This window comes from Cucurbita pepo, chromosome 6 (assembly GCF_057944985.1).
Source record: "Cucurbita pepo subsp. pepo isolate OVF chromosome 6, ASM5794498v1, whole genome shotgun sequence".
NCBI lineage: Eukaryota > Viridiplantae > Streptophyta > Magnoliopsida > Cucurbitales > Cucurbitaceae > Cucurbita > Cucurbita pepo.
The window spans coordinates 3690155-3713242 of NC_141803.1; the positions used below are offsets into that span (position 1 = coordinate 3690155).

Sequence of the window (23088 nt, forward strand, 5' to 3'; positions counted from 1 at the left end):
TGAGGATATGTACCTTAATGAAGTTGAAGTGTGCTTACCTTGTTTAAGCGATGAACGAATTTCGACCTTCTAACTTTTTGGTTGAGGATATATACCTTAATGAAGTTGAAGTGTGCTTACATTGGCCTAAGCGGATGAACGAATTTTGAACCTCTAATCTTTTGGTCGAGAATGTATACATTAGTTTCTAGTATTTCTACACATTCGATGATTTTATTTATTTATTGAGTATTGTGGATGATAATTAAAACAAAATATATTGATTTTATGTTTAATTTTGTTTATTTGATAATACAAGAAAATATATTTTATGATGTGAATAAAAGATTTAAAAATCATATATGGAAAAAGAAAAAAAAAATGATAGAAGATATGCATGTCACGTTTTAGAAGACTAAACAAATAAATTTGTTTTTAGATTAATTAAATTTAAATTACATTTTTTATTAAAAAAAATTAAGATTGCATTATCTATAGATATCTAGATGCATAATCCTTCGAAAAAAAAAAAAAAGTTAAATTATTTATTTATTTTTTCTTCATATAAAATTTTCAAAACCCCTCTAATAATAAATTTTTGTAATCACACCTTTTAAATTTTAATTCGATAAATCAGTTCTTTAAATTTATAAAATTATCATTCTAGTGGAAAAATACATATTAATTTGACTTAATTATAAATTTTTTTTGTAATTAAACTTTTTAATATTTTAAAATATATAAACCAATTTTAAACTATACAATCAAACTCAATTTTTTTTTTCAAGAAAAATCGATTTTTATATCGTTATTGTTTCAAAATTTTAGTAGTTAAAAATATTTATGATTTAATAATTATTTTATATTTTTGTAATATATATATATATATATATATATATATATATATATATATATATATATTTATTTATTTATTATTATTATTATTTGTTATTTCTGTTTACTTTTGGGTTTTGGATTCTCGTCTATCTGGTACTTCTTTGGAAGAGCGAAAAAGTAAAGAAAAGAAGAAAAAAAGAAAAATAAGAAAAGAAAAAGACCCGAAATAACCGCCATTCGGATCTTTATGCATAACAAAAAAACCCTAGGAAGCTTACTTGGACCCCTGCGTGTGCCATACGCTTGATCGTATCTCTCCGTGCTGTTCTTCGATTACCTCCTTGTTTTCCTATCTGTTAATCTTCCGCCACTGTGATTTCCTCATTTCTGGTGAGTTTTTATTTTGATTTTTTTAATGTTTGCTCCATCCCAGTATTTTTGGATGCTTTGGTTTTGATTTGCGTCTCTGCTCCTCTTGCTTTTGGAATATTGTTGCTGGATTGTATGCATCTTAATTGTTCTGTAATTCTCGTCAGTGATTAGATGGCGGATCGATTGACGCGTATAGCTATAGTGAGTTCGGATAGGTGCAAACCTAAAAAGTGCCGTCAAGAATGCAAGAAGAGCTGTCCCGTTGTTAAGACTGGTATTTTATGTTCTTTTGCTGCTTATTCGTTTGGAATTGAGAATTAAATTGTGATGGTTTGTAGATTTTGATGTCGTTGATCTGATCTTCTGTGGGATACGAATAGGAAATAGTATTTCAGCTGGATGGATACCAGTTTTGTTGTTCTTGGGGGGTTGATGATTTTTAAGGTTTTCACCGAGGTAGAGAGTTCTAATCAACTAGTTTGTTATCTGGAGTAATCCGGATGATATAAATTTATTCTGGAGCCTATTTTCGTTTGTCAAAAAATGTAGAATTACCTTTCAAGACAGTCACTAATCATCCAGCGATTTAGACTTGAAATTTGCATTCATTTCGATTGTAATTCTACATCCACGAGAGTTTGATTGCGGAAAATTTCATATAACTATCTTCGTGCATGATTTGGAGATTTGTTTGCTCCAGTAATTGACTTTCAAATGGCTCACAATGCGTCTCTAGTTTTATAAGTATGTAATAATTTGGTGGCACTGTTCTTATTGTTTAATTGCTCACACTTTTTTCTTGGGCGGATTATAATGTTTGTCGGGTTGATTTTCTTAGTCTTTTTGGAAGATTTCAATTTTTTTTTTTTTTTTAATTTCACGATAAAAAAGTTTGTCATTTGGATGTTTTTCCTTATATGAATTACGAACAACTCCGTTGTATATTACGATTATTATTATTTTATCTTTTTTCTCAGCTTGTTATTATTGACTCGTGCAAAAAATTTCTGATTAGGACTTATTTATTTGCTACTTAAGAAATTTTAATCTCTCTGCAGGTAAACTGTGTATTGAGGTTTCCCCAGCCGCTAAGATTGCTTTTATCTCAGAAGAACTATGTATTGGATGTGGTATATGTGTCAAGGTTTGTGCAAGTTGTGGTTTATGTGTGTCTGTACGAATAAACTGTTTTAGAATTATTGTGATGTGTAAATGGGTAATTATAATGGACTAATGAGCCAAATTGTTCTGACCAAATAATACAATGATACAGAAATGCCCATTTGAAGCAATTCAAATCATCAATCTGCCAAAGGATTTGGATAAAGATACAACACATCGATATGGCCCCAACACCTTCAAATTGCACAGGTTCATTCTTTACCAACTTGTAAATTTATGAATTTTTTTCATTTTGTTTGAAATTGAAGGATAATGTGGCTGCAGGTTGCCAGTTCCTCGGCCTGGGCAAGTTCTTGGTTTGGTTGGAACCAATGGTATCGGGAAGTCCACTGCACTGAAAGTCTTGGCTGGAAAGCTGAAACCAAATCTTGGCCGTTTCCATGTAACATTCTCATTTACCTTTTCTTCTTTACTTTGTTGTGTAATATAGCTCACCTTTTTCATGGACATTTGCAGAACCCTCCTGATTGGCAGGAGATATTGACTTACTTTCGAGGATCTGAGTTGCAGAATTATTTTACACGTATCCTTGAAGATAATCTAAAGGTAATGTTAAATGCTCTACTAACATATAATTTCCCTCCATCTTTTCCATGCTTTCAAAATATATTGAATTTCTTGTTGTAGAACTAGTATTATGGTATATTGTTATTTTTAAACATTAATAAGGAATAGACATGCCTGGAGAGCTACATCGAGAAGTTTTGGTGATTTTTTCCTCGTGCCAATGAAGATTTGGTGATTTTTTCCTCGTGCCAATGAAGATTTGGTGATTTTTTCCTCGTGCCAATGAAGATTTGGTATGCAGTTTGGCATCTCTTTAGTCCGTGATTACCTCAGTTACTTTAGACCCCCTACAGTTTCTGCATTAATTGCAGACAAGTAGTAACATGCTTGATCAAACTAGGACTGGAGTGGTTACATGTTCTAGGTCTCGACATCAAAGTCACTCATTTTGGTACAGATAAACTTTTCTGAACTGATGCAAATGTACTAGACAAGGGTGACAAAAATCCAAAGGGGTTACAAAACCTTCCCCAATCTTTGCAGCGTGTGTTAGCCTATGCATGGAATGGTTGACCTAGTTTGGTTCACTCTTGAATCTACTATGTTCAATTTATTGTTAACTTATACTGACCACTAATAATGACCCATTTTTTACTTTTATGTCAGGCAATCATAAAGCCCCAATATGTTGATCACATTCCGAAAGCAGTTCAAGGGAATGTTGGTCAGGTGCTAGAGCAAAAAGATGAGAGGGATATGAAGCAAGAATTATGTCGTGATCTTGAACTTAATCAGGTTATAGATCGGAATGTCGGTGACCTGTCTGGTGGAGAACTTCAAAGATTTGCCATTGCTGTTGTTGCCATACAGAATGCAGAGATTTATATGTTTGATGAACCCTCAAGTTACCTTGATGTGAAACAGAGACTTAAAGCTGCTCAAGTGGTTCGATCTTTGCTCAGGCCCAATAGGTACTTTTTGTCTCTTTTTATTATATTCCTAGCATTTTCATCTCTCCTATGTTAGTTTGACGTGGTTCATTCATCCTTTTGCAGCTATGTAATTGTTGTGGAGCATGATCTTAGTGTCTTGGATTATTTGTCTGACTTCATTTGCTGTCTTTATGGGAAACCGGGTGCATATGGAGTCGTTACCCTTCCTTTCTCGGTTAGAGAAGGAATCAACATCTTCTTGGCTGGGTTTGTTCCCACGGAAAATTTACGATTTAGAGATGAATCTCTTACGTTCAAGGTGGTGATTCTGCTGACTTTCTAGACCAGAATGGAACCATCACAATTTGTTCTTACATTTTTTCTTCTTCTAGGTTGCTGAGACTCCTCAAGAAAGTGCGGAGGAAATCGAGACATATGCACGATATAAATACCCAACCATGAGTAAAACTCAGGGAAATTTCAAGCTTCGTGTGGTAGAGGGTGAATTTACTGATTCACAGATTATTGTGATGCTCGGTGAAAATGGTACAGGGAAGACAACATTTATTCGTATGCTGGTATTTGGACTTTCCATTACTTTTTTACTAGTTTTTTTCTTTTTTCTTTTTAATAGCAGTAAATAGTGAATGTCCAAGGATTATCTCTCTCTCTTCCTAAGCATATACCACCATTGACTACATTCGCAGGCTGGTTTGTTGAAACCTGATTCTGTTGAAAACTCTGATGTTGAGATTCCTGAGTTTAACGTTTCCTACAAGCCCCAGAAGATTAGTCCTAAGTTTCAATCCACTGTCAGGCATTTGTTACATCAGAAAATAAGGGAGTCCTACATGCATCCGCAATTTGTCTCAGATGTAATGAAACCCTTGCTTATCGAACAATTAATGGACCAAGAAGTTGTGAATCTTTCTGGAGGAGAGTTGCAAAGAGTTGCGTTGTGCCTCTGCCTTGGAAAGGTACAATTACTTTAGTGTTCCTTTCAAATATCATCTTCAAGCTGCTTTAGCAGTTAAGTTTCACCTATGCTTTTGTGGTTAGGGTCAAAAGGAATCTGTTTGCCTGGACACGTTTATATTGGTAGTAGTATAGGCATGAGACTTGAGAATAAATATCATATTCTGTGCCAATTATTATTATTTTTTATATTAAACTTTCAAAAGATTTGTTTTTAACTGATATTTAGTCAGGATTATTTACAGGGAAATGATAGTTATTTGTTTTATTGTAATGCTTGCAGCCTGCGGATATCTATCTGATAGATGAACCGAGTGCGTACCTTGACTCTGAGCAGCGTATTGTTGCATCAAAAGTCATAAAGAGATTTATTCTACATGCAAAAAAGACGGCTTTTGTGGTTGAACACGATTTTATTATGGCAACTTATCTAGCAGATCGAGTTATTGTTTACGAGGGTCAGCCATCAGTTAATTGTACTGCTAATTGTCCTCAGTCGTTGTTGACAGGAATGAATCTCTTCTTATCTGTAAGATATGCTTCTTCTAATCCCCGAATCACATTCGTTCCTTTTGGATTATTATGGCCATTGACGTGTCTTCTTTTGATTGATCGCAGCATCTCGATATTACGTTTAGAAGAGATCCAACAAATTTCAGGCCAAGGATTAATAAGATCGACTCCACAAAGGATCGGGAGCAAAAGTCAGCTGGCTCATATTATTATTTGGATGATTAAGAATTTTCTTGGTGTAATTCTTCATTCCTCCCCCACAAATTCTCTCAAGTTACCTTACCCTCTTACTTCTTTCCATACTAAAATGTAGTTTTCTTATGTTTACCTGCAGACATAGATGCTGGTTTTTTAACCTATAGAGAGAGCACTTCTGAAGCCAAATCATGGAATCTTAATCTTTGGAAGAGGTGCAAAGGGGAGGATGCTTTCATTTTGTAGAATCTGTGCTTTTGGCTTATTTTGCTTTAATTCAAAGCACAGGGTATGCACCTTCTTGATTCTGCCATTTTGTATATTTCTTTTACAATTCTACGGTTTTCTTAGTCATCATCATAAGGCAAGTCTGAATGTCATTCACTTGTTTGTCCTCTGCTCCTGAAATTGTATTTGATTAGATTTGCTAACATTCTGAGGAACAAATTGTATGTCCACATTTTAGATGTTGTAATCTGCCAACTTCTTTCACTCAAGTTTTAGAGGAATGAGTGGATTTTATCATATTTCATGATTTGTGTTCTTTTTTTGTTTCTCCATCTCAATCTTCTTTTTCATATCATCTTTTTGGTGCATTTTATCTCGAGTTTGTACCAAAACATGTTATCTATATGAAGACATGTTTTTCTAGGTACTCGAGCATTACCTCAATTGATTAAGATATTATAACTCTGTGAAATATATCAAATATAATAAAACTTCCTCTTTATTTAAGTGTATAAGGTCTAAACTTCCCCCTCATTCAGGGAGCACAGATCATTCTTCTTTTTGAGTTAACAAATGGAAAAAGTGGGAACTAAATTATAAACCTTTCTGTATTCTTTTAACTCTATGGCTATCCATGAGAACATGAGGTAAAAATGTAGCCTTGACTTCGACCTCAAATAATACCTGTACTCGATTTCGACCTTCATTAAAATCCCCAAGTAAGCCGCTGCGTTGAATCTTCACAGGGTAATAAACAAAATATCCTTGAGAATTTGTCTTCTTTGCCTCTAGATTCAAGTAAAATCTCTCACCGTTGCCCTTATAAAGGAGGTCGATCTTCCTCGGGCGTTCGAGGTGGGTGCGGTTTCCAATCAGGTTTCTCATCCCAGTACATGTCATAAAATACGTGGCCTGGTGCAGCATTCTCCACACAACACCATATGCCAACGTAACGCTTGACACGGTTCCTGAACTTCTCTTCCCTTTTCTGTTGATGAAATTAGTTTGTGTGTATTAAGACTTGATAGTTAGTCAAAGGAATCAAAGAGGTAAGGTATTGTTACCTTATCGGAGAAACCAGGGAAGGCATCTTGCATTGTGGAGAACTGGATGACTTTGACATCCTTGAATTTGGAAAATATTGCCTTGAACTGTACAAGGAAAACATCAAATATATAATACACTAAGTCCAATGGAGAGATGGAATTCTTATGACAGGTTTACAGCTAACCTACAAGTAAAAGGGGATTCCTAGAATGCATCAACAGATGTCTAAAGCAAAACGAGAGCCTCGACTTTAACAGCCAAACGTTCCATAAAGTAGCACATCGAATAAAAGAGGATTCCTAGAATGCATCAACTAATGTCTAAATTTCCCGAAAGATATTCTTTTGATCACAAACAAACTGTAACGGTCTAAGCTCATCCTTAGTAGATATTGTTCTCTTTTGACCTCCCCTCAAGGTTTTTAAAACGCGTCTACTAATGAGAGGTTTCCACACCCTTATAAATATTGTTTCGTTCTCCTCCCCATCTGATGTGGGATTTCACAATCCACCCCTTTTCGGGACCTAGCGTTCTCACTGGCACTCATTCCCTTCTCGAATCAATGTGAGACCTCTCCCCCCTCAATCCACCCCTTTTGGGGCCCAGCGTCTTTGCTGGCACACCGCCTCGTGTCCACTCCCTTCGGGGCTCAGCCTCCTCGCTGGCATATCGCTCGGTGCCTAGCTCTGATATCAGACTTTCCTTTCGAGCTTCCCCTCAAGGGTTTTAAAACACGTATATTAGGGAGAGGTTTTCAAAAAATGTTTCGTTCTCCTCCTTAACCGACGTGGGATCTCACACAACCTATTCTAAGGCTGCAGTAAAAAGTGTCCCTATTGTATTCCTCTAGAACTACAAACCAGTCAAAAGTTATAGCAATCTAACTTTGAGCAGTAAAAAAGTTCTATTTATCCAAGTTACCTACTACATCTTCATGTTACGACGACAGAAATCTTTTTAACTTGGGTAAAAATTTGAGCAGTAAAAAGTTCATATGCCAAAAGTGCGCCACTTACCGTGTCTTCATTGCTGCCCTTAGGAAATTTAAGCACACCTGGTAGTACTGTATCATTTGATGCATGACAACCTTCACTTTCTTGTTTACAAAGCTGAACATCAAGCCATGATTCTTTCACCTAAACACATATTAACAGTTCATCAGCAAATGCTATCAATCAGTTCCTATGACAAGCACAGATGATACTAACCTGTTTGGGGAGCAACGGATTGTCCAAAAAAGAATACTCTCTAAAGTTGATTCCTGGGCCAAACTCCTCCACTGGTAATTCTTTTAACATCACATTGATCTGCTCGGCATAAACAAAACGAGCAAGAACATCGGTGCATCGGTTTTTAAATTATCACGTCTTTAATCCATACGTTATAGAATACGTAGGCCTCAACATTATAAATGAATCCCTCCCCACTTCATTTGGGATCGGTAGGTCGAGATAAGTAAAAGATAATTGGATTACGGGTCCCAAAAAGTTTATGCATGAATTGTTATGATACCGAGTGCGACCCGGGACACATCTAGGTAGAGTTTCGTTCTGGTTGGCGCCTTATGGTGAAAAACTCATCAAGACAATATTAACTGTTATTCAAAAATTTTGGAGGTTACCTCAAAAACGTGGTCCAACGGGCAAATGAAAGGCTGTCGAGTCACAGAACCCTGAAGAACTCCAGGATGTCCATACCATAGCTTGTCTAACCGGCACCACAGTGGAGGCATTATCTATAGTTCACAAGTATGGAAAAATGAACAAATTACAGACGAAATTTCTTAAAGAAATGTGGTTTTAAAACGTGTCTGCTAGGGAGAAGTTTTCACACCCTTATAAGAACATCCAACCGATGTGGAATCTCACAATCCACTAGCCCGGTGTCTGGCTCTGATTCAATTTGTAACAGCCTAAGCCCATCGCTAGCAAATATTGTCCATTTTGGTCCGTTATGTATTGCTGTCAGCCTCACAGTTTTAAAACATGTTTGCTAAGGAGAGGTTTCCACACCCTTATAAGGAATGTTTCGTTCCCTTCTCCAACCGATGCGGGATCTCAGAATCCACCCTTCTAGGGGGCCAGCGTCCTCGATGGCACACCGCTCGATGTCTAGCTCTATAACATCTATAACAACCCAAGCCCATTGCTAGCAAATATTGTCCACGTTAGCCTGTTACATATCACCGTCTGCATCACGGTTTTAAAACGCGTCTACTAGGGAGAGGTTTCCACACCCTTATGAGTAATGCTTCGTTCCCCTCTCTAACCGATGTGGGATCTCACAATCCAGCCCCCTTGTAGGCCGCATTCTCACTGGCACACCACCCAATATCTAGCTCTGGTACCATTTGTAATAGTCCAAGCCCACCGCTAGCAATATTGTCCACTTTAGCCAGTTACGTATCGCTGTCAGTCTCACGATTTTAAAACACGTCTACTAGGGGGAGGTTTCCACACCCTCGTAAGGAATGCTTCGTTCCCCTCTCTAACCGATGTAGAATCTCACAATCCACCCCCCTTGAGGGCCCAACGTCCTCACTGACACACCGCTCAGTGTCTGGCTCTAATATCATTTATAACAACTTAAGCCCACCGCTAGCAAATATTGCCCGCTTTAACCCATTACATATCGCCGTCAGTCTCAAGATTTCAAAACGCATCTGCTAGAGAGAAGTTTCCACACCCTTATAAGAAATGTTTCGTTCCCCTCTCCAACCGATATGAGATCTCACAAAAAGAGATACTCATAGTCTCTTTTTTCTTCTTTTCTATCGGTTTCCCTCAAAAACGCGTTACCCTTTTCTCTACCCGACATAACATAATATTTTCTCTCGAACATGAATGTGTGACCTCAGATTCGAGCGTTCTTACCAGGACACGATTCAATAGTGAAGCAATAGCAAGTGCAGTCCTGATTTGTTTCAACTGAGCAGAAAAAACAACTAAAAACTCAGAACTGGAACGTTTTATGATATCATATGAGAAAAAAGCTTAGTTTTTATTGTTAGAACACACAACCTGGTAGTTCATAAGCCTAAAATGTGTATCAAGGTCATGCTCTCCTTCAAGTAATAGCGACTTCGGGATCGATGGCTTAAACGATAGGTAACCTCCTGCAGAATTCCCGAAAAAACGAAGCATTAAACACGAACAATCACTAAAGCATGACTTGAATTCTTCAATCTCATACAAAATTTACCTGGTGCATCGAAGTACTCCGGTGGATCATCGAAAACCATGGCCTCACGCAGTCTATGGCGCTTTCCTTCGGTACCCGCGTACTGGAATGTAGTATGAACAGCATATGGCTCCAATCTAAATTGTTGATACATTGCCTGCCATTGTAATACAATGGTTAGCTCATGGCTCGTATTATGATTAATACGACGTCGAGATCCGAGTACGCTACACAAAATAGTACCTGGACAAAGAAGGTGTGTCCACTACAGAAAATACTTGCAGGTAAAATTCCTAGCTTGAGATTACCATCATAAGCGTATACGAGTCCACCGTCTTCATCGACCGATGGTCCATATTTCTTACGAACGAGTTCGTTGAAACCATTTTGGTCCCAAATCTTGTCATCAGCTAGGAGCATTTCCTTCCACTCCTTAGCCAGTTTTTTTGATGCTCGTGTAGGCCGCCAGTGGAAAATTCCAATATTTAAGGCACCCGAAACTGTTCGAAAGCATTAACACCTTTAATCTTGATATTCATGGAAGAATCGAGAATATTTAATACTTTACCTTCGTTCCAAATATCCAACTTGTCATCGACCACGGTTGGTATGACCTGATCACTTGAAGATAAGACATCTGCTTCGGGGTAACGAGCGAGATATGGGAGCGGATTCTATCACATAAAACAACTTATGTGGTTACTATTTTTCAAATAGTTGCATTAAAAGAATTCTGAAACGAACGAACGATAGATTTTGATGAATAAACCGAAGAATCTAAGATTCTTGATAATTTTTCTCGTGAGTGTCATGGGGCTTAAAACGTTCATAGCTCGGTGAATATCATAAAATTCTTGAACTCTTGAACGTCTAAAGAAAATGTCCCTCCTTATAATAATAAAACGACATAAGATGGTTCGATACGAAGGAATATGATACTAATAGAACATCCTTTAATAAGAGATCCCACATCGGTTGGAGCGGGAAATGAGACATTCTTTATAAGGATGTGGAAACCTCTTCCTAGCAGACGCGTTTTAAAAACCTTGAGGGCAACCAATAGCGATAGACTTGAGCCGTTACAAATGATATCAGAGTCAAACACTGGGTGATGTACCAACGAGGAGGTTGAGCCCTGAAGGGGGGTGGACACGAGGCGGTGTGCCAACAAGGACGCTGGGCTCCGAAGGGGGGTTGGATTGGGTGGGGGGTCCCACATCGATTGGAGAAGAGAACGAGTGGACCCCGAAGGAGGGTGGATTGTGAGATCCCACATCAGTTAGAGAAGAGAACGAAACATTCTTTATAAGGATGTGGAAACCTCTCCCTAGCAGACACGTTTTAAAAACCTTGAGCGAAATCCCGAAAGGGAAAGCCCAAAGAGGACAATATCTGTTAGCGGTGGGCTTAGGCTGTTACATAAACAAATCCAAAAAGTTTCGACGTACATACCTTTAACCACACCATGTCGGTATCACACATCAACAACTCGAACCCATAAGGGAGAATCGAGTCGATGAGTATCACTTTTTCTCTTCCCATCTTATGAAACGTCGACGATCCCCAGCCAACATCCACCGTGCTCATATGACTTCCCATGTCGAAAACAGGAATACCTTTCCAATACAAAGCTTCCAACAACTTAGTGTCCATTGCACCTGAAATAATCACCCAAAGGAAGGAAAACTAAGTAGTTGTATAGCAGGTAGTGACTAAAGATGATATCAACAAACATTCAGTAGCTTACCAACAAGAAGATTAGAAAGATCAAGATCTGTCAAATGCTTAACCCAATTGAGAATGAAGTCTAAAAATGCATAGTTACCGAATGTAACTATTATTACGTTATCTTTTACGTGTCGTTGAACGAGCTCCTTGGTTAGCCGAAAGGTCGATGGAGATGGCATGTTTTTGGTGTCTGGAGCTTCCCAAATTGGTCTTTCCCCTTTGTTGTGAACATCTGGTTGTGATATATTTGGTGTTTGATCCTTGATGAGAGTTGAATTGGAATCTAGAAAGAGAGGGATAAGTCACAAAGTAACACAGACAATGCTAGTTTATGATGAACATTAAGAACATGATATGAACAGCCAAGAAATAACATGTTTGCTGCTTGGATATGAACAGCCAACAGGCGCGCTTGGTGTGAGATCCCGCGTCTGTTGGGGAGGAGAATGAAGCATTTTTTATAAGGGTGTGGAAACCTCTTTCTAGTAGACGCATTTTAAAAACCTTGAGGAGAAGCCTGAAAGGAAAAACCCAAAGAGGACAATATCTTCTAGCGATGGACTTGGGATGTTACAAATGGTGTCAGAGCTAGAAACCAAGTGATGTGCCAATGAGGAGGCTGAGCCCCGAAGGGAGGTGGATACAAGGTGGTGTGCCAGCAAGGACGCTGGGCCACGAAAGGGGTGGATTGAAGGGGTCCCACATCGATTGGAGAAGAGAATGAGTGAATCCTGAAGGGGGTGGATTGTGAGATCCCACATCGGTTGGGGAAAAGAACGAACATTCTTTATAAGAATGTGGAGACCTTTCCCTAACAGACGCGTTTTTAAAACTTTGAGGGGAAGTTTGAAAGGGAAGGCCTGAAGAGGACAATATCTACTAGCGGTGGGCTTGGACCGTTATAAATAGTATTAGAGCCAGACACGAGGCGGGACACGAGGACGCTGGGCGGTGTGTTAGCAAGGACGCTGGGCTCCGCACATTGATTAGAGAAGCGAACGAGTGTGAGCGAGGACGCTGGACCCTGAAGGGGGGTGGATTGTGAGATCCCTATCTGTTGGGGAAAAGAACGAACCATTTTTTATAAGGGCGTGGAAACCTCTCCCTAGCAAACAGGTTTTAAAAGCCTTGAGGAGAGCCCAGAAGGGAAAACAAAAAAGGACAACATCTGCTATAGGCTTGGGCCGTTACAAATGGTATCAAAGCCGTACACCGGTCGATGTGCCAGTGAGGAGGCTAAGCCCCAAAGGGGGGTGGACACAAGACAGTGTGCCAACAAAGACGTTGGGCTCCAAAGGGGTAGATTGGGGGGGGGGGGGGGGGGGGGGGGTCTCACATCGATCGGAGAAAGGAACAAGTAGACCCCGAAGGAGGGTGGATTGTGAGATCCCACATCGGTTGGGGAAGAGAACGAAACATTCTTTACAAGGGTGTGGACACCTCTCCTTAACCGACACATTTTAAAAACCTTTAGCAAAATCCCAAAAAGAAAAACCGAAAGAGGACAATATCTACTGGCGGTGGGCTTGAGCCGTTACACTCGGGCCAATCTAAAACCAAACTTCAGCTCATACACTATGGGATGCAACTAACCAGCCAATGCCATAATTCAACGAGGAACAAATGAAGCATTCAAGGCTCAAAGAACAGATCACAAACAAAAACTGAACAAAATCATCACTGAATCAAGAGTAACAAGAACAGAATAAGAACACGTACTGTTAAATTCACCAGAAGTAGACGAAAGCCAAGAGGAGCTGAAACCAGACACAAAATTGGAAGACGAGTAAACAGCCGAAAAAACATACAACGACGACAACACGATTCCGGCAGCGACGGTCGCATAGAACACCAAGAACAGAGGCCTTGTGTTGACTCCATCTTGGCACCCATTTCCCCACACCATTTTTTCCAGAGCTTTCAAATCTTCGATTTCTGTAACTCTTCAATCCCCGACAAGAAATTGGTCAACCCATTTCGCCTAAATCTAGGAAAAGTCAACTCCCTCTGTTTATCCCTTACAGAGCAGAGGTTGCCGTTGACTAATACCACGCCTTTCCGATCCCGGCGAGTTCGTCGGGAAATCGATGAACTCTACTAACGAGCTGCCACCTTTGACCGAACACTCTCGACTTCGCCACCATTTTTAATCTTATCTTACATTTCATTATTTATTTGGAAAATCATAGTTAAGTTGTGCTGTGTTATTAAAAAAATAATAATAAATAACAACTCATGGATTTATTTGAATTAATTTAATTAAAATAAATAAAAAATTTATAAATTAGATTTTTATTAAAATAAATAAAAATTTGAGTGGTAAATATTAATTTTAAGCTTGAAAACAAATATATTAATATTTTATTTTTATTAAAAATAACAATTTAAATAAATAATCCAAATAAAACCACCAACCAAATATTTTAGGTTTGATTCATTATTTAATATAGGTAGTTGAATTAAAATAAATAAATAAGAAAATTAGCAAACTAAAAAACATATAATTTTTAAACTATTTATAAGATTTGACCAAAGTAAATAATGTCAAAGATTTATCAGTTAGGGCCATTAAGTCAACGTCTATTCGGCCCAACTAAAGTATGGGCCATCGGCCCAATTAAAAGAGTCTGGCCGCAGGATGCTCGTGTTGTGCAGCTGTGGTGAGTCCTCACCTACCATGGTTCCTGTGATTTCGGGCGAGTTACTGGGGGTCGATCGTCATTCTAAAGGCCGGGACTGCCGGCTGCCAGCTCCGGTCACCGGCCGACAGAGGTTATTCATCGGTCTATTCACAGTCAGATCGCTGCAGGAGTTCGAATTTCCCATCGCTTAATGTGAAATGGCCATTTCAGATGAAGAAGACGAGTTGTTGGCACAATTTCTTGAAACAGAGGTTCTCTTGGAGGTCTCTGATAAGGTTTCTACCTCTTTCCTCTCTCTATTTCTCCGATACTCTTTGTGGAGTTGGAGCGGTTGGTATTTAGGAGAATTAAGGCGTATCGTTCAAACATGTTCGTTTGTTTCTTCAAATCTTATCATGTTCATGCCGATTTTGGGTGAACTACGTCGGATGGTGATGAATTTGAGTGCGGATATTTGTAGGAAGAGGGGAACGTACAGGAGGAACCACAACCTAAAAGAGCTCGAATCGAACAGATTAACCCTAACGAACAAAGAGAGGTAGCTTCCGTTACTACTTCGTCCTCTCAATTCAGTGGCGTCGTTCCCGGGAGAATTGAGACCGGAATTTTCAGTCAAATTCCTTCGGAGCTCTTCCGCCATATCCTCAAGTTTCTCTCATCAGAGGTATTGTGAAGAGGAGTTGTATTCTTCCTACTTCGTATGATCCTCCCCATTTTTGTTCTCACTGAACTGTTTGTTTTGATGCAGGATCTGATTTCTTGTTCACTGGTTTGTCGATTTTTAAATTCTGTGGCGTCTGATGAATCATTATGGCGAAGATTGTAAGTGATTGCTTCTGATATTTCTCCATCTATCTGTGTTTGATCTGTACGCTACTCTATGGCGAAAAGCTAATTGGTTTTCCATTTTCTACGAACACTTAAGCCTGCAATTCGTGTACAGATATTGTCTGCGTTGGGGTCTGGTTCCCAAGACCAAGAAATTGCGCCAATGTCCTTGGAAAAAACTATATATTCAGGTTCTTCTTTCACCTTTTGTTAAGAAATGATCCTAAATCCTGTTGTTTGAAATAGAAGAAATGGTTCTGAATTCATTATCCTGTTTGAAACGGAAACGATTTGAAGAAATGAGAGCAATTACATTCTTTTTGTTAGGAAAACAAAATAAGAACTTCACTACTTCACTAATATAGGCTTCTAAACTACCACCACTGAAAACATTGTTAAAGTACTTTTACGAGAAGGTTCTATCGAAAACATAAGGGAAAACAACAAGGATTTTTGGGTTTTAACCGTACGACATAGAAGAAATAGGAAATGACCATATAAAACGATTTTAAATTTAAAACCGACCAGACTTGGTCTCCAAATCTATTCTAACTATCAACAATTCCTAGAATTTTAGGCAGAATGGGATTTGTAATTCGTTCTACTTCTAGGGGTATAATGACAGATCGAGAAGCTCGACTTCAGGGAATCGGCGGAGAAATTTTGTGTCTGTTGAAAGAAAATTAAGATATGATAAGTTTAAATGAATGATTTACTCAAAATTATATGAAATCTAACACACAACAAAATCTGTTAAGATTTAAGAGCTTTATACATCATTCTATGGGTTCCTGCGTGCGGCTGTCTATTCATTTTTTGTTAAGGGGTATACCTGTTTTGTTAGTTGATTTTATACCCATTTTAGTGATGAACACTCATCACCCATTTTTGCTATCATCTCAGCGTGACGAAGAGGATATGACTCAACTGGTTCGAGATTGTTCTTCCGAGTTTAAAGAGTACTACATCCAAATGCAAGCAGCAAAAAGAAGTCAAGCTCCTCTTCCTTCTCAGGTGTCTGATTTTCTCACAAGCTTTTAACGCTGCAAAAGAATTGCCCATATAGTTTCGGTTTCTATATTCTCGTGTTTAAAGACAGGGTTGAATGATGGTTCATGCAAGTTTCTTGTATAGTTTTGTTTTCTGGTTTTGTCCTAGGCTATCTCCATCCTTAGTCTTTACGAATTTGATTTTTCTGGTAACTAAAGAAAAAAACTATTGAGCGTTTGCAGGTGCAGGACGACCAAATAATTCTCGACAGGACTGTGGCCGATCAAGTATCTACATGGAAAAGCAGCAGGGGGTTGACTGACAAGATAGTCATAGATCATACTTGTTCTGGAGAAACATGTACATATTACCAAGTTGGTGATGCATTTGTATGTGAAAAGACTGGACTTGTTCATGGTAAGATATTGTTCTATCTTTTATATCCATTTTTTGTTGTAGATTGCCCTATGACTTCAGTACCTGTGTAATTGATGAGTCGCACGTTTTTTTACCCTAGTATGTGATGACACTTGCCGAGAAGTCGTTATGGATCCGAACGATGAACAACTTGTCTGCAGAATATCTGGACACTGCTTTGATACTCTACTTTTTCCAGACTCTATGGAACCGGATACTGTGAGTACAACCTTCCTTCATTTGTTACCAACCTTGACTTGTCTGCTCTTCCTTCTGCTATCTAACATTCTTAACTTCCTATCCGAGGGCTCCTGACCCACTACTGAAAATAGAGCGAGACTAGAAATGGGCTCTTTTAATATTAATACTATAACAGCCCAAGTCCACCGCTAGCTGACATTGTCCGCTTTGGCACGTTATATATCCCTGTTAGCCTCACGGTTTTAAAATGCGTCTACTATGGAGAGAGTCTAGCTCTACTCCAACCAGTGTCTTGCACTGTTTGGTGACTGGCTTTGATACCATTTATAACAACTCAAGCTCATCGCTAGTAGATATTGTCCGCTTTGGCCCATTACGTGTCGTCGTCAGCTTCACAGTTTTAAAACGCGTTAACTATGGAGAGGTTTCCACACCCTTATAAAGAAGTTTTGTTTCCCTCTCCAACTGACGTGGGATATTACAATCCACCCCCTTGGGCCCCAGCGTCCTCGCTGGCACATCGCTCGATGTCTGGCTCTGATACCATTTGTAGTTGTCCAAGCTCACCGCTAGTAGATATTGTCCATTTTGGCCTGTTATGTGTAGCCGTTAGCTTCACGGTTTTATAACACGTCAACTAGGGAGAGGTTTTTACACCCTTATAAAGAAGTTTTGTTCCACTCTCCAACCGAGGTGGGATCTCACAAATTATGTAATAAATTGAGTCTTTATTTCTACAAATGGTACTTCAAACTTGAAACGAGCATGAATAAATCGATGATACTGTATATTGTACAAAGGTTCTTATCTGACCCCTTCATGCATTTTTATGTCTTGATAGATTTTTGTTCACCTCATTTTATGTACATCGAACTTGTAGGAACTGCAACAAGCTGGTGTAACCGACGAGGCTGAGGCGGAACCGTTCATGGGTTCGGGTCGTTTTGGTATAAAATCACGATCTATCCGTTGTTTATATTTTAGTAAACACACGTTTTTTTCTTTTTTCAGTAGAACAACTGAACTATGTTCATGTTGTCGAAGAATGCACGTTTTTAACTTATCTTAATATACAACAGCTCGAGCTTACTTGCTGGGGTACAATTGTGCCGACGAGGCCGAGCTAGAAGCTACTTTGAGGTTCTGCTGATTCAAAACTCGAACAATTCGGGCAGGCCTATGCTCGATCGAACACTCCTGTGGCATCCAATTTTTGAGACAAGACTGCCCTGGATTATATTCCTGAATTTCATCATGTGTAGAAGTTTGTTAATTAAGTAATATATATCTTTTTGTCAGCTTTCTTCCCTTCCAAAACTCTCTTTCTCTCTCTCATCATTTGAAAGAGTTATGTTAGTGATGAAAATAGATAAAATGGCTATCTTTAGTGAATAAAAACACAAATTATAGTCTCGAACTCGAACGTCTTTCATCGTCACGACTATTTTCTTGTTTTTCCTTTTTGTTTGTGTCGGGCGTTAGCTAAAAGAAGAGCGATTATTTAGAGGGTGTTACTCATCGGGATCCAATTCCTCTTTATTTTCTTCTTAATCTCACATCAATATCAACTTCAGGGATCTTCTTCGGGTTTCGAAAAATTGGTAAGGTTACCCTTAATTCACCTTTCGAGATATAATAATAATTCACGGAAATAAAATTAACTTGAAAATAAAAAAAATAAATCATTTTATACAAATATTAATTTTTCTAAATCTAAAATTTAATTAATTAAATCATATTTAAGTTGGAATATTAACTTATAATTCCAAATTCCTAAAAAAAACATAAAAAAAAAAGACATTATTTAATTAAATATTTCTTTTTAAAATGGAAAGTAACTTTCTAGTTTTGGTAACATAAACACAAAAAACGCCATTCTCCATTGCCAAGAAAGAGGAACTTCTAAATTCCAATAAATAAATAAATAAATAAATAATTTATACATAAAATTAATAATTAACAAAATTAATTAATTAATTAATTAAATCAAGGAGATTAATTTGCCTTCAACTCCAAGAGATGATGTTCTTCAGATTTGATGCACAGCCAAACACCATCGACCAAACAATGACAGTCAACAACTGAACGCCACCGTCCTCTTCCTCCAGCCCCCTTCCTTTTTTTTGTTCTTTTTGTTTCAGAGCTCGATCCCTTCTGTTTCTATACGGATTTGGCAGTGATTTGAGCCTATCGACGGCCGGCGGCGAGAGGTATGGCGGCAGCGCTCGGTGGAGGTAGTGGTACCGGAGGCGGATTGATGTTCGGCAGTGGGGATGTGTCGAAGGCGCACGCGGCTATGGCTTTGGTGCAATTAATCAATGGAGGTTATCATGTTATCACCAAAGTCGCCCTTAATGTTGGGATGAATCAACTCGTCTTTTGTTTGTTCCGCGACTTGTTGGCTCTCACGATTCTTGCCCCTGTTGCTTATGTTCGGGAGAAGTATAGTTAACATTTCTCTCTATTTCTTCTCTTGTTTATGTTTCTTGTTTTTGTTCTTTGTTGAAATTGGTTGTTTTTGTTTTTTCTGATCATCGTTTTGATCCCATAGCGTTTTTATGGCGTCCTTTGATTCTCAGGGCCATGCCTGTTTGTGTGTTTGTTGAATGTGATCATTGATTTCCTCTGCTTCTTCTGATATTTGATGGAAGATGAAATTTAGGCATCGTGCAAGTTTGATTATGTTGATCATTCTTACTTTCGATCCTTTTGGCGCCTTGGGATTGCTATTGAATAGGCCAATTCCAGGAATAGTTTACTGCTTCTGGTTGTATTTAGGACTTCTTTTTAATTGCTTCTGGCCACGATTGGTTTTGTTCTTCAATTTCATGTTGACTCTTGATTTAGCATCTTCTTTTCCTATAAAGTATAAGAATCATGTTCTTTATCTTCTGTCTGACATAAACAGAGCGGCCAATTCAAATCTTTAGAACTTGTAGAATTGCCATAGATTCGTATCTTTATGATTCAAGCATTGGTGGATAACAAATGATTGTAGATCATTGATTATGTAAACAGCCCAAGCCCACCGCTAGTAGCTATTGTCCGCTTTGGCCCGTTACGTATCGCCGTCAGCCTCATGGTTTTAAAACGCGTCTATAGGGAAAGGTTTCCACACCCTTGTAATGAATGTTTTGTTCCCCTCTCCAACCGATGTGGGATCTCACAGATTAATATGCAAGATTGCAATGTTTGATATATACTGGCAATCATGGATCGGTTCTTAAAAGCATGTATTTAATAATTTTAACTAATTATGACTTAGCAATTAGGACAGCTATTCATAGTTCAAATCTTCATCTCACATTTGTTTTATAAAAATCCTAACCATTTGTATTTCCATAGCTTACGATCACTCAGATATTCCATTAATGTTTGCCTTCTAGCATCGTGAGGGTGTGGACCTTTTAACGTCCAAAGTTTAATGTTGTTTTCCTTCTGTCTACAGGCGAGTTCGTTTGCCCATGACTCGAGAACTCTTCATATCGTTTTTCATTCTTGGTTTAACTGGGTGAGGCCATATACCGTTTATCGTATTCTGATTTTGTTCTGTTCATTATCATTGATGAAGTACTAATTGCTACTGGTAAAAGAAAAAGAAGTTTCTATGGATCTGGAGAAACATTCCATTTATTACACCTATCTTCCTGTGGCTAGGATTTTTGGTAACCAGCTTCTCTTTCTTGTTGGACTTGGCTACACTAATCCAACTTATGCTGCTGCCATACAGCCTTCCATTCCAGTTTTTACATTCCTTTTGGCTGTTATGATGGGGTTAGTTTGATCTATTATCATTCAATTTCATCATTTTACTGAAAGTTTTAGTTTGTGGTTTAAGAAGTGAGATGGATATATGTTCCTTGTTCTATACTGTATCTCGACTTATTTATGCAGCACAGAGTCTGTGAACTTACTCAAAGTGGAAGGACAGGCAAAGGTTGGCGGTACACTCGTTTGTGTCTCTGGTGCCATATTTATGGTTTTATTCCGTGGTCCAGCTTTGTTTGGAAACCCTGAATCTGATTTCACCTCGCATAACGAAATAAGTGCAAGGGGTCAACCAGAGCCTGCCGGATGGCTATTGTCTAGCCTTCTGGAGTATGGATTGGATCATTTTCATATTGGGGTATTATGCTTGATAGGGAACTGTATGTGCATGGCTTGTTTCTTGGCTATCCAGGTACTTCACTGATATTACACCTTTTCTGATAGTTACTACAGCATTTGATGAAAATATCCAGGTTTCTTTTGTTTGATTCTTGCAAAAAGTGTTTGATTTGGATAGTTGGAACCTCATTAAAAATGGGTTTTTGGAAGTAGAATCTAGGAGTGGAAGGAGAGATGGATTCCGGGTAGATTTTGCTGAACTGTAACAGAAGAATCAATTAATGATGGATGTGCAGTGTGCAACAAATCTTGAGCGAAGGTATATAGAAGCAGTACATGAAAACAATAAAGGACAAGGGATTAAAATGTTATATGGCTCGAAAAGGTAGTTTCATGCCGGAAAATAGCAATTGAAATTCAGTACTAACTAGTTATAAATTCTGAAGATATTAAATGAATATATATATATATATATATATATTGATGTAGACGTTGCTTCCTTGATGGTTTCAGAGATCTATGGTATCCTATTGTCTCATCGTAGGTGGGCGGGGAAGATGCATAGTGTCGTATTCTAAAATGTTTCAAGCATTGTATGATACTGCTATATAATTTTCTTCATTTTATAGTCAGCAGCGTTTAAGAGATCTCTTGTGCATTTTAGGCACGGGTGTTAAAGAAGTATCCTGCCAACTTATCGGTCACGGCATATTCTTATTTATTTGGTGCTACATTGATGGTGATCACATCTTTCTTCATGACCAATGAATCCACTGACTGGAATTTGACGCAATCAGAGTTTTTCGCTGTCCTTTATGCTGTAAGTTCGATCGCACTTTATGCTGCACCCCTCCTTTGGAACATTGTTGATTATGTATAGTTTACAGGATTGAATTCCTTTGAAAATTTTGAAAGCCTCTTCTCCTCTCCCATTAGTTCACTTTTGAATGATGACATCAGTATGCTTGTACTTGTGTGAGATCCTACCTCGGTTGGGGAGGAGAACAAAACACTCTTTATAAGGGTGCGGAAACCTCTCCTTAGTATATGCGTTCTAAAACCTTGAGAGGAAGTCCGGAAGAAAAAGTCCAAAGAGGACAATATCTTCTAGCAGCGGGTTTGGGCTGTTACAAATGGTATCAGAGCCAGGTTACCGGGCGATGTGCCAGTGAAGAGGCTGAACCCCAAAGGGGGTAGACACTATGCGGTGTGCCAGCGAGGACGCTGGGCCTCGAAGGTGGTGGATTTTGAGATCTCACATTGGTTGGAGGGGGGAACAAAACACTATTTACAAGGGTGTGGAAACCTCTTCCTAGTAGACACATTTTAAAACCTTGAGCAGAAGCCCGGAAGGGAAAGCCCAGAGAGGATAATATTTGCTAGCAGTGGGCGTGGACTTGGACTGAAGTATTTGAAGTTTTTCTTGGCTTAGAAATTTTATCAAGTTAATATAGAAAAAGCGTTACGAAAATCAATTTTCATTTATAGGGAATTTTTGCATCTGCCATCAATTATGGACTCTTGACATGGTGCAATAAGATATTGGGGCCTGCATTGGTCGCTCTTTACAACCCACTTCAACCTGCAGCATCTGCGCTGCTATCAAGAGTTTTCATAGGAAGCCCTATTTATCTTGGAAGGTATTCCTCAATCTTAGTTACATTTTATGCCTTGTTCTTAACAAGATTGATATCAATATGCTCCATGCTAGCTCCTTTTACCTCAACTAAAAGACAACTGGTATTATTTTGTGCTTGTTGACAGTGTTTTGGGGGGCTCTCTTATAATTGGTGGTCTTTATTTGGTTACTTGGGCGTCACATAGGGAACGACAAACAACTCCAATTTTGCTTCCACATTCAACCAGGTCCTCTGAACCACTTATTCATAAAGATGCATTGACTAACAAGATTGCATATCAGATAGGACAGATTTTCTCAGGCTCTACATCTTCACCCAAATCTGTAGATTAGACCAAACTCTCTGATGGGATTTTTGATTGAAAGTTCTCACAGTTCAACCTTTTCAAAAGGGTGATTTTGATTGAAAACCTTCATCATATTGTAATGTTTTCAATGGGATTACATGATTCATTATTCTGCCTGCTTCATGTATTGCTTGTATATTTTTGCTGAATAAGCTATCTATCTCAGAGCTCCAAATGGATCCATTAGCTGCCCTACGTTCCTTTTTCAAGCTTTTTCCTATAGTTGAAAGACTGCACTGGCC

At 38.5% G+C, this 23088-nt stretch overlaps 4 protein-coding genes across 7 annotated transcripts; 3 read left to right on the forward strand and 1 right to left on the reverse strand.

Moving 5' to 3' along the window:
- The first annotated feature begins 1021 nt into the window (after positions 1 to 1021).
- On the forward strand, positions 1022 to 6036 carry LOC111797431 (ABC transporter E family member 2). 2 transcript variants are annotated; one of them, XM_023680418.2, is made up of 13 exons: positions 1022 to 1206; positions 1353 to 1462; positions 2247 to 2332; positions 2462 to 2559; positions 2635 to 2752; positions 2827 to 2916; positions 3544 to 3848; positions 3933 to 4128; positions 4202 to 4387; positions 4517 to 4786; positions 5068 to 5313; positions 5403 to 5535; positions 5632 to 6036. In XM_023680418.2, exons 2-12 carry the CDS (start codon positions 1360 to 1362, stop codon positions 5520 to 5522), a joined length of 1818 nt encoding a protein of 605 aa, XP_023536186.2. In that variant the 5' UTR covers positions 1022 to 1206; positions 1353 to 1359; the 3' UTR covers positions 5523 to 5535; positions 5632 to 6036. The 2 variants fall into 2 exon arrangements, with proteins under 2 accessions (XP_023536186.2, XP_023536187.2); XM_023680419.2 differs by having other exon boundaries at positions 1360 to 1462.
- Positions 6037 to 6194: 158 nt separating this feature from the next.
- Positions 6195 to 13841, reverse strand: LOC111797536 (arabinosyltransferase XEG113). The gene is made up of 13 exons (XM_023680564.2): positions 13395 to 13841; positions 11695 to 11958; positions 11400 to 11605; positions 10516 to 10621; positions 10191 to 10447; positions 9969 to 10104; positions 9788 to 9882; positions 9641 to 9694; positions 8389 to 8502; positions 7976 to 8074; positions 7784 to 7903; positions 6785 to 6871; positions 6195 to 6708 (listed from the first exon to the last, which is right to left on the reverse strand). Exons 1-13 carry the CDS (start codon positions 13579 to 13581, stop codon positions 6541 to 6543), a joined length of 1893 nt encoding a protein of 630 aa, XP_023536332.2. The 5' UTR covers positions 13582 to 13841; the 3' UTR covers positions 6195 to 6540.
- A 479-nt stretch (positions 13842 to 14320) lies between these two features.
- Positions 14321 to 18051, forward strand: LOC111796529 (F-box protein SKIP31). Of its 2 annotated transcripts, none has more exons than XM_087124508.1 (9): positions 14321 to 14592; positions 14778 to 14981; positions 15066 to 15139; positions 15243 to 15336; positions 16049 to 16159; positions 16378 to 16552; positions 16653 to 16771; positions 17634 to 17700; positions 17833 to 18051. In XM_087124508.1, the coding sequence occupies exons 1-9, from the start codon at positions 14515 to 14517 to the stop codon at positions 17901 to 17903; spliced, it is 993 nt and encodes a 330-aa protein (XP_086980634.1). In that variant the 5' UTR covers positions 14321 to 14514; the 3' UTR covers positions 17904 to 18051. The 2 variants fall into 2 exon arrangements, with proteins under 2 accessions (XP_086980634.1, XP_023534955.1); XM_023679187.2 differs by having other exon boundaries at positions 14323 to 14592; positions 15261 to 15336.
- Positions 18052 to 18761: 710 nt separating this feature from the next.
- UMAMIT2 (nodulin MtN21 /EamA-like transporter family protein) lies at positions 18762 to 23041 on the forward strand. 2 transcript variants are annotated; one of them, XM_023680654.2, is made up of 7 exons: positions 18762 to 19195; positions 20202 to 20264; positions 20411 to 20527; positions 20648 to 20933; positions 21525 to 21680; positions 22349 to 22500; positions 22625 to 23041. In XM_023680654.2, exons 1-7 carry the CDS (start codon positions 18966 to 18968, stop codon positions 22830 to 22832), a joined length of 1212 nt encoding a protein of 403 aa, XP_023536422.1. In that variant the 5' UTR covers positions 18762 to 18965; the 3' UTR covers positions 22833 to 23041. The 2 variants fall into 2 exon arrangements, with proteins under 2 accessions (XP_023536422.1, XP_023536423.1); XM_023680655.2 differs by having other exon boundaries at positions 19060 to 19200.
- The last annotated feature ends 47 nt before the right edge of the window (positions 23042 to 23088 follow it).

Excerpts from the sequence above, each read along its gene's own strand:
- LOC111797431 (XM_023680418.2), top strand. The coding sequence starts at position 1,360 with ATGGCGGATCGATTGACGCGTATAGCTATAGTGAGTTCGGATAGGTGC. Across the intron at positions 2,917-3,543 it reads TCCTTGAAGATAATCTAAAG|GCAATCATAAAGCCCCAATA; the intron begins GTAATGTTAAAT and ends CTTTTATGTCAG. Across the intron at positions 4,787-5,067 it reads TGTGCCTCTGCCTTGGAAAG|CCTGCGGATATCTATCTGAT; the intron begins GTACAATTACTT and ends TAATGCTTGCAG.
- LOC111797536 (XM_023680564.2), bottom strand. The coding sequence starts at position 13,581 with ATGGTGTGGGGAAATGGGTGCCAAGATGGAGTCAACACAAGGCCTCTG. Across the intron at positions 11,959-13,394 it reads TACTTCTGGTGAATTTAACA|ATTCCAATTCAACTCTCATC; the intron begins GTACGTGTTCTT and ends CTCTCTTTCTAG. Across the intron at positions 9,883-9,968 it reads GGAGTACTTCGATGCACCAG|GAGGTTACCTATCGTTTAAG; the intron begins GTAAATTTTGTA and ends GGAATTCTGCAG.
- LOC111796529 (XM_087124508.1), top strand. The coding sequence starts at position 14,515 with ATGGCCATTTCAGATGAAGAAGACGAGTTGTTGGCACAATTTCTTGAA. Across the intron at positions 16,772-17,633 it reads ACTCTATGGAACCGGATACT|GAACTGCAACAAGCTGGTGT; the intron begins GTGAGTACAACC and ends TCGAACTTGTAG. Across the intron at positions 17,701-17,832 it reads CATGGGTTCGGGTCGTTTTG|CTCGAGCTTACTTGCTGGGG; the intron begins GTATAAAATCAC and ends AATATACAACAG.
- UMAMIT2 (XM_023680654.2), top strand. The coding sequence starts at position 18,966 with ATGGCGGCAGCGCTCGGTGGAGGTAGTGGTACCGGAGGCGGATTGATG. Across the intron at positions 19,196-20,201 it reads GTTGCTTATGTTCGGGAGAA|GCGAGTTCGTTTGCCCATGA; the intron begins GTATAGTTAACA and ends TTCTGTCTACAG. Across the intron at positions 20,528-20,647 it reads CTTTTGGCTGTTATGATGGG|CACAGAGTCTGTGAACTTAC; the intron begins GTTAGTTTGATC and ends TTATTTATGCAG.